The sequence below is a fragment of the Lineus longissimus genome, chromosome 17 (assembly GCF_910592395.1).
Source record: "Lineus longissimus chromosome 17, tnLinLong1.2, whole genome shotgun sequence".
Lineage (NCBI taxonomy): Eukaryota > Metazoa > Nemertea > Pilidiophora > Heteronemertea > Lineidae > Lineus > Lineus longissimus.
This window is the reverse complement of record NC_088324.1, coordinates 15777584-15786594: the sequence shown is the minus strand read 5'-3', so window position 1 is coordinate 15786594 and position 9011 is coordinate 15777584. Positions and strand designations below refer to the sequence as shown.

Below are 9011 nucleotides of genomic sequence, written 5' to 3'. Positions count from 1 at the left end.
ACCATGAGCTGGACACCCGTGTACGGGCAGCCTGTTTTGACCCCGAACATCGGTACGGAAAACTCCATGTTCTGGAAAGCATCCAAGTTATGGTCAAACGATTTTGTTACAACGTCCGGCAACTGGACTGGTTGCCACGGGGACTGAGCCAAACGTTTCAAGGACAAGTTGGCATTTGCCTGTGTTTTCCCTTCAAAGAGCAGCTCAAGTTCACCTCCTACTTTTTTGCTAGTCTTCGGCACTCTCTTTCTGCATCAGAATTCCACGGAGAAAAGAACACAAACACGTTGATACATTTAGTAAGAAAAGATTATCTATTTTTGGTTTAAAGTCAACTGAAATGTATTACGACTGTGTTACAAGAGCATTGCTGCTGGGGAAAATGATACAAATTATAACCACAATGAATCGATTTCAATAGGCGATTCCATAGCCTTGGTTGAATAATGAAATGTACACTACCACCATGTTGTCCACTAACATATACTTGAGTGAACTGCCTGTTATAAGTGTAAACAAACAGGAAACAAAAAGCACTGTTTCACCTTAATTGATGTGAGTTATTCAAACTCATAAGTAGATAATCTTGTTTTTGTGACACAGTATGTGCTTGAATAGTTGGTTTTGATATACAATGAACTACATGTATGCCTTGGTTGGAGGTAAGAACATCACTGAACAGTACATGTATGAAGCAAAGACAAATTCAATATGTCCTGTGCCACAAATGGTGTTGTAGCCCTCAACAATAGGTCTTCATAGGCAAAGAAGTAAGACGGTATATTACTCTAGAGCCACTCTCAGGCGTACTTTCCACTATTTTCCAAATTTTCAGTTTGTTTTCAGCTACTTTGGCACATGATTTAGTCCCTGTCTGACAAGTGGGGGCTGACGCTGAAAACATTTTTTTTATTTTCATCACCATTTTGTTGGTTATGTGCATGTAGCTTTGAGAAGACCAATTGTTCAGTAGCCTTCTCGAGAAGCACGCCAATTTGTGGCATCAGGTCAAATGGTTTTGCAAAGAGTAGGCAGGAAATACAAAGGTACATTCTTGGCTTGTCAATATATATAGCCTTATTGAACATTTTTCAAACATTCTTGAATAAATACATTCAGTTGGTCCTCAAATACCTTGTCATCAAGTTTTAAAAGTAGAAAGGAACAGAACTAAACCAAGTACCATTAACAAAAGTCTTAACGGGTTACAACTGTTCTTCAGTAACAAAATCAACAACAATTAGATGATGAATGATAAAATCATGGCTAGGTTATGACACGATCAACCTCCATAGCTCACCAAGAGAAAAACTCTCATTTCTGGTTCTTCCAACGCTTACTAACATTTCCTGACCCCGTCAAGAGGGGCGCCATAGAGGTTTCCACGTTCAATTTACCGAAATTCAAGCTCAATATGCAGGTAAACGGTATTTGAACAATTAAAAATGCTATTTACTGGCTCTTTAAAATAATACTTTAACCAAAGTTCAAGAGGAAATCTTCAGCATTTGATTCACAAGTTCTACACATGCTTCTCATCTACTGACAATTGGAAGTGAAGTCATGTTACCCAAACAGTGTCTTGCCAATGATCTCATCTCACTTTAGCACAGGTCCGGTGTAGCATACCCTGATAATTACACATTAAGAAGGACAAAGCCCGACCTGTGTAGGTTGCCACCTACATGACTTAGCACTTGAGACAGCAATAACATTAGCACAAAACATGTGATCGTTTCGACTCTTAATGTTAGTCACATTTCACCACCACCCCACTGTAACTACTAAAAGTTAAGATTTCCAAAATTGATAGCAATCAATAAGGGACACATTGACAAGTACGAAAATGCTCTCTTATTTCAGAGGCATGAAAAGTACGACCTTGTTCCCTTCTGGGTCATTGATGTGCCAATGGTCCGCACTGATTTTTATGATTCCCTGGATATGCTTCACGTCAGACACCTGGATGTAGACAGAGGAGTTTTTGAGCGAGCCGACAGTGACTTCTGGGTAATACGCTATGACCAGCTCCGCCCGCTGAGACAGAGGGAAAACACAGTATTGAACCTCGGACCCAGCAGAATGGCGGGTCAAAGGTTTGAGTCCAGTAACATTATGATAAAAATGCTCCATCTCCTCAAATCTGCCACGCTCCTGGACTAGTACCATGAGCTGGACACCCGTGTACGGGCAGCCTGTTTTGACCCCGAACATCGGTACGGAAAACTCCATGTTCTGGAAAGCATCCAAGTTATGGTCAAACGATTTTGTTACAACGTCCGGCAACTGGACTGGTTGCCACGGGGACTGAGCCAAACGTTTCAAGGACAAGTTGGCATTTGCCTGTGTTTTCCCTTCAAAGAGCAGCATCAGGCAAAGAGCCGGTAACACGTCAATCGACGATGGGCGTATGGGCGTGTTTGTATCCTCTGTGTGACGCACCGTAAGATATGTAAATGGAGACCAGGAAGGAGCGATGACGTTGACTAGACATTTGCACAGTGCCGCAGGTTCCGTTGTCTCCACCTCAAAGAATGCTTTGGGGGGATTGGTGAGCACCGACGCTGTAATGAGAAGAAGACACCTTAGATGAGCTGACAGGGGATGACACTGAAACAAAACTGACCTGTACTGCATGAATGATATCACAAACCAATCAACCAAGATCACAAACGCTTAAGTGAACAGCAGCTTTATAGGCCAGGGGGTTGTGCTCAACTAACGGAATATCACCACGGAAACCGACCAAATTGAAAGTATAACCAGGACAGACATCAGCTTATAGCATTTCATGAGCTCTGTGCACTTCTGTGCGTATAGCCAGATTAGCGGCAGTCATTTCCCTGGAGCTCGCTGGATCAATAATGTGCCGCGATAAAACATGATCAGCAAGGAGCCACACACGTCAAAATGAAATTTAAACAGCGGCTCGAGAAAAACAGCCGATTTTCTTCATGCCGGTGTAATTGTGAGTGGGTTATCTGGCATAAGTGTGGTGTCAATTGTAATTCATAGCCATTGAATAAAAGAGATCCATTTGTCTCAGATGACAAAGGAGAAGATCAGATCATTGGTATTGCTTCCGAGGCTTCATTTCATTCAACTTACGGCCTTTGAAAGGTGAGCTACAAGTACATAAATACCCTTGAGGGTTAGTAATCTAAACCTTTCGATGCAGACAGATCAGTTGATTCTAAAAGGTCAGATTATAACATCTCATACTTACGTTCAATGTCAATGACTTTAAATCCATCCACGTCATCGAGTTTCTCGTCAAGAAAGGCCTGTCCCAGTGCCTGGCAGCCATCTTGATTCTGCAACTGCAGCAAGATGTGCGTTGGGTCGTAACTAGAAGGAGAAATGTGTGACATTGTACCCAACATAGATGTAAATGACAGCTCACAGAGTGTCCGAACTTGGCAAGGTCTCTTCCGCCTCAACACCTCACTGCAAACAGACGAACAGCTAGACATCGTCTCAGTGGTGAACCTATCACTGATCAGTGAGTTACATCACATTCACAACTCCGATCAACTGATCATTTTACCATTTCTCGTACTTGATATCGAATTGCATAACCTGTCCCTTATGTCGTAAAAAGAGTCATTTTCACGTCCCACAACAATCAAACCCCCCTCAGTGGACACCGAGCTGTAAACAGGACACGTCTTTACATGTTCTGTACCACGTGGAGTGTGACCTTTACTAAACTTGACCACTGTAATGAGAGAACGTCTATCAGGACAGGTTTTGTCAGTCTCCAGGATTATAGATCCAGCTTGTGGTGTCTCAGCATGCCTTCACTTTCTTTGTTTCTCTTTGATTTTGTTGGGTTGTCGAATCTGATGAACTGAATACAAATTCCTGTAGTCGGCAAACAACCAATTTTGTCAATCTCATAAAAATGCATCTACCACACTGACTTTATCTGTTGTGACATAACGCTCGATCCTTAAAGAGCATCGCTTAATAAAGCTAATTCATCAGAAAAGATCATGTTCATGCATGCTCCCATGGCAACATATCTTTTTAAAAGAAATTTGATACAAGCTCAAAATTCACTGTCTTTTGAGATTTAGCCAAAAAACAAATGCTCGACTCTTTGTAATGATATTAGCTAATGCATTTCCTTTGATGTGTAAATACTAACTCCATTTATGATCTTGAATTCACAACACTGACGAAAAACTTCCGTTGAGGAGCAAATCCAGAGGAATCTTTTTACCCTCCAAAACAGACCAAACATCTGATGTCTTTACAAGATATCGGCCGAGTAGGCTTAAGCAATGTATACGCTTCTCCTGAATTACTTAACAATAGAATAAACATTGTAGCGGATTTTCTCCAAGCGCCCCGAGCAATGAACTACTTTAAACAGAAACACAAAGGATCACTCCAAAGAAATGGACAGAACGAAGGCCTTAAAGATGCAAGATATCAAGAAGGTCGACTATTCCTTGATGAAAAGCGTGCTTTCTTGCAGGGTTTTTGTTATTCCAAGTCGACAATGGAGGCAGCATGAGACTGTGCAGAGAAGAGGTGCTCTGTTCGAACATCATAGCCCATCACAACGTTTTCTGTCATTCAATGTCTTTGGAAAACTTGTCTCAAGATATTGTACTGCGATTGAAGACGATGGATGACGAGTGTCACTATTCATGACAAACTGTTAGTCCTGCGACCTTTTGATAGGCCAAGCAGGCTGATTTGTTTGTTTTGGGCAAAGCCCTTGTGAGAATAAGTACATGGAATCCTGGCCAAAGTTGGTGTGACTCCGTTTTGGACATCATAGCCCTGCCTCTCTCTCAGGGGGTCACCGTCAAACATGGTCCTTCCAAGAAAAGGATGCGATCAAAGAAGATGTACATTTCTACTGCTAATGACAAAAAAGTTGGCCTTAGGTAAGACAGACTGAGTCGTTGTGTTCCAGGACATAAATTCATAAACGACCTCCACTGGGAGCAAGAACCGAGGAACGGAACAAGGACCAGTTTTGAAGTTTGTCACGGCCTGAGATATTCTCAGCTCACCTGATTAAGACCAGCCCAAGTATAGAATAACAAAGATGATGAGAAGTCAAGCTGTTGGTGATTAATTAACAGAATTTTAATTAGCACAATTTGTGTTGATGTCACTCGTTATAAAACTGGAAGAGATAGTATGCAGAAGTATGACGTAGAGAGCTAAATTCACACCTAAATACTCATGCAAAATTAGCTTTGATCAAAGGCAATAACAGTTGCTCTCATGATAATTGAACATCACAGCAAAAAATAACTGGCTGCCATAGGGCATGAAGGGTCCTAAGTAAGTAAGTAAGTAATTGCTGTGGACAAATTGAGGCAGGGACCAAAGAACTGGCCTAAATTACTGTGGGAACAACATTTGGAACTGTAGACCAGGAACCTACCTTATAATCTCACACGTGTGGTGGTGCAGTGCATCCCTGATTGTCCTGCCAACACATCGACTGTTGTCATGGTTGAGTTTGTCATTGTCCACGGTGACTAGAGCAAGATTTACTGGTTTGTTACGATCATCTTTCACGAGTCTACTGCCCCAACTTGTGTGCACCTACAATGAGAGATTTGATAAACATTATTTAAACAATGCTTTTGGAGAACATCTGCACTAGAGTTGGATCAATAGGACATGCCTATTCCCCAAGGCTGAATGAAATAGGAGAGCTTCCTTATCTTTAAACCTTTTGAACATGCTGACTCAAGATATTATAAAGAATATCATTATCGGTATAGCTCCAAAACAAACTTTTTCAGATAATTATTGTGTGTGAGATTGTTTTTGGCACGTAACATGGGAGAGTCTAGTCAGTCATCAGTGCTTTCACTTTCAGCTTTTGAACATGTAAAAAGAGTGAGAGGCTCAATACTTATAGGCACAGTGTCAGTGTTTTCCCATCCCACAGTGGTCTTATAGGCACAGTGTTTTCCCATCCCACAGTGGTCTTATAGGCACAGTGTTTTCCCATCCCACGATGGTCTTATAGGCACAGTGTTTTCCCATCCCACGATGGTCTTATAGGCACAGTGTTTTCCCATCCCACGATGGTCTTATAGGCACAGTGTTTTCCCATCCCACGATGGTCTTATAGGCACAGTGTTTTCCCATCCCACGATGGAGGCACAGTGTTTTCCCCATCCATTGATGGAGGCACAGTGTTTTCCCATCCCACGATGGTCTTATAGGCACAGTGTTTTCCCATCCCACGATGGTCTTATAGGCACAGTGTTTTCCCATCCCACGATGGTCTTATAGGCACAGTGTTTTCCCATCCCACGATGGTCTTATAGGCACAGTGGTTTCCCATCCCACAATGGTCTTATAGGCACAGTGTTTTCCCCATCCCACGATGGAGGCACAGTGTTTTCCCATCCCACAATGGTCTTATAGGCACAGTGTTTTCCCATCCCACGATGGAGGCACAGTGTTTTCCCATCCCACAATGGTCTTATAGGCACAGTGTTTTCCCATCCCACAATGGTCTTATAGGCACAGTGTTTTCCCCATCCCACGATGGAGGCACAGTGTTTTCCCATCCCACAATGGTCTTATAGGCACAGTGTTTTCCCCATCCCACGATGGAGGCACAGTGTTTTCCCATCCCACGATGGAGGCACAGTGTTTTCCCATCCCACGATGGAGGCACAGTGTTTTCCCCATCCCACGATGGAGGCACAGTGTTTTCCCATCCCACAATGGTCTATTTCTTCCACTTGGACATCATCATGACAAGATGACTCAAGATGAGGACAAATCATCCTCGTCTCGCCAGCAATAGCGCCCCACTAATATTGATCCTGTTGTTTATACACAGTTTATCAAATAATAGCACCAGTTACTCAACCATAAACCATACCCATTACCATGGCGACGGCCAATTGTAAAACTCTTAAATGTGATTTATTTGTGGCGAATTAATGGATGTGAGAGGTAACGGTAGCCGAGATGACACTAATGTAGTGCCGCTATTGTGCTGGATGTCTCGATTAGAACTAAGGAGAAACATAATGGCATTAAAATCTGTATTGTACGAGATGAATTGATCAGGCGCTGGCACTGTCTAAACATTTGCAAGATTCCATAGAAAGTCTCCCTGAAAAAATGTTCACTTGGACTGAAGAAAACTGACCTATTTTAGTGAGGTGCCTGCCTTGGTTGTATAGGTTCAATATTCAACAAAAATCTCTCTGGCATGTCAGGCAGTTTCAACTTCAGAGAAAAATCAATGTGATTTTACTGTAATTGGCATGAAAACTGGGACTATGGAGACTACTATCTAACTTTAGGAAACCCATCCTGTTACCAGTGTTCAAGGACAAATATCACTTATCATTTTCAGAGTCCCTAACACAAGACTCCAAGCTTCCAGCCCTCAGCTCAAACTCCTCCAGAGTGATAGTGTGGCTCACAGTCGAACACCTGACAGATCACATATTGCGATCAAGTCATGCAATAGGCTGATTCGAAGTCAAATGAACCAAAAATATGCACAATTTCCCTCAAAAAAATTAAGAACTTCAAAATATAAAGTACAAGCAACACTGACACTGTATGTACATGTCCGTGTGTCCTGCTAGATCTGTTATTTTGAGGTCTATGCACCTTTTCAACCGTGACAAGATGTGACCTAAACCGACAAGTTGGCTTCTGACTGACCCACCGCTGACCTGCAAAACTGAATTTTTGTAAAAATGTAAGATCCCAAACCAATTTTCACAGGTCATAAGGTTAGTTGTGGCCCAAAAGATCAATAATATTAACAAAACTTTTAGGTGTCCTTTCGACCTTTGACCAGTGTCATTCATTTTCGGCCCCTGTCCGCGAGTCTAACTTGATGAGTTAAGGTACAAAAAACTATCATTTTAAAATGCTGATACCAATGCCCTGGTGATTTGGATAGTGAAGTTGGTGTTTAACCTAATCACCTTCCCAAATTTCTCAGTCTTTGTAACAGAAAAGCATTGCTAAAGAAACATCAAGCTGGCAAAAAAATAAGCACATGAAACCAATCCAATGAAATTTAGAGAAATTTAGAAAAATCTTCCTACCATTCTAAATCTTGATGGTTTTTCAGACTGTCTTTGCTGTGTGTTCTGCAATGACGCATCTTGCATTGGCGAGAAGATCTTATGAACGTAATATCGTGGTGGAATATCTGCGTCCTTGGAGATGTGAATGACGGGATTACAAGATTCCCCATCGGCAACATCGGTACCCTCCTCTCCGTTTACGAATACCCCATCCACGTTGTCATACGCTAAAAACGACATCTTTCCCGAACAGCAGCCAACTAAAAAGTACAAATCGCAGAATCGTGCCCACCACTTTGAAACACGAGTCCTATAAAACAAATTCTGCCGAGGTCTTCGACTTCTTGGTAGGATTTCCTGCCCGTCCACTTTTGTTTTCTACCTTCCTCAACAACAACAACGTCAGGTCAAGTTGATCAATACGACAATAGGAATCAATATAGACAATATCTGATAAAGGACAAAGTATAGCCACTGACCAGTACACAGATAACCAGGTTTTCTATAAGGAACAAAACACAACAGTCAATAGACTTATCAGTAACAACCGACTTCAATATCAATGCATTGTTGTTACAATAAGAGGCTGATGTACATCAATACACTAAAATGCAGACAGATTGAAGACACTGGAACTGCCAATTTTGAAAATCCACGATTTCTCCAAAATACGAATTTGTTTGGAACTGTTTGTGAAAATATTAGTGTTCATAAGTGTTTAATATTCAGTCCTAAGTGGTATTAAAATGAATCGAAGGAACACTTAGGGTAAAATTGAGACATTTGAACGAGGAAAGAATGTTTGTTATTGACCCAGCCCCATCATCAGTAGTCCAGGTAACCTCGACCCTATCCGCCGTGCAGCGGAGGGTCGAGGAAGCCTCGTTGATTTATTCGAGGCGGCATACATTTTCAGTGGACACAGTGGATGCACTGTCATACCGAGCGCTCTGGTATTGT

At 41.9% G+C, this 9011-nt stretch overlaps 1 protein-coding gene across 1 annotated transcript; it reads right to left on the bottom strand.

The window, feature by feature from the left end:
* Window positions 1-291: 291 nt before the first annotated feature.
* On the bottom strand, window positions 292-9009 carry LOC135501378 (uncharacterized). The gene is made up of 4 exons (XM_064793460.1): window positions 8070-9009; window positions 5411-5574; window positions 3227-3348; window positions 292-2564 (listed from the first exon to the last, which is right to left on the bottom strand). The coding sequence occupies exons 1-4, from the start codon at window positions 8289-8291 to the stop codon at window positions 1855-1857; spliced, it is 1218 nt and encodes a 405-aa protein (XP_064649530.1). The 5' UTR covers window positions 8292-9009; the 3' UTR covers window positions 292-1854.
* Between the last annotated feature and the right edge of the window lie 2 nt (window positions 9010-9011).

Excerpts from the sequence above, each read along its gene's own strand:
- LOC135501378 (XM_064793460.1), bottom strand. The coding sequence starts at position 8,291 with ATGTCGTTTTTAGCGTATGACAACGTGGATGGGGTATTCGTAAACGGA. Across the intron at positions 5,575-8,069 it reads AACCATCAAGATTTAGAATG|GTGCACACAAGTTGGGGCAG; the intron begins GTAGGAAGATTT and ends CTCTCATTGTAG. Across the intron at positions 2,565-3,226 it reads TAAAGTCATTGACATTGAAC|CGTCGGTGCTCACCAATCCC; the intron begins GTAAGTATGAGA and ends TTCTCATTACAG.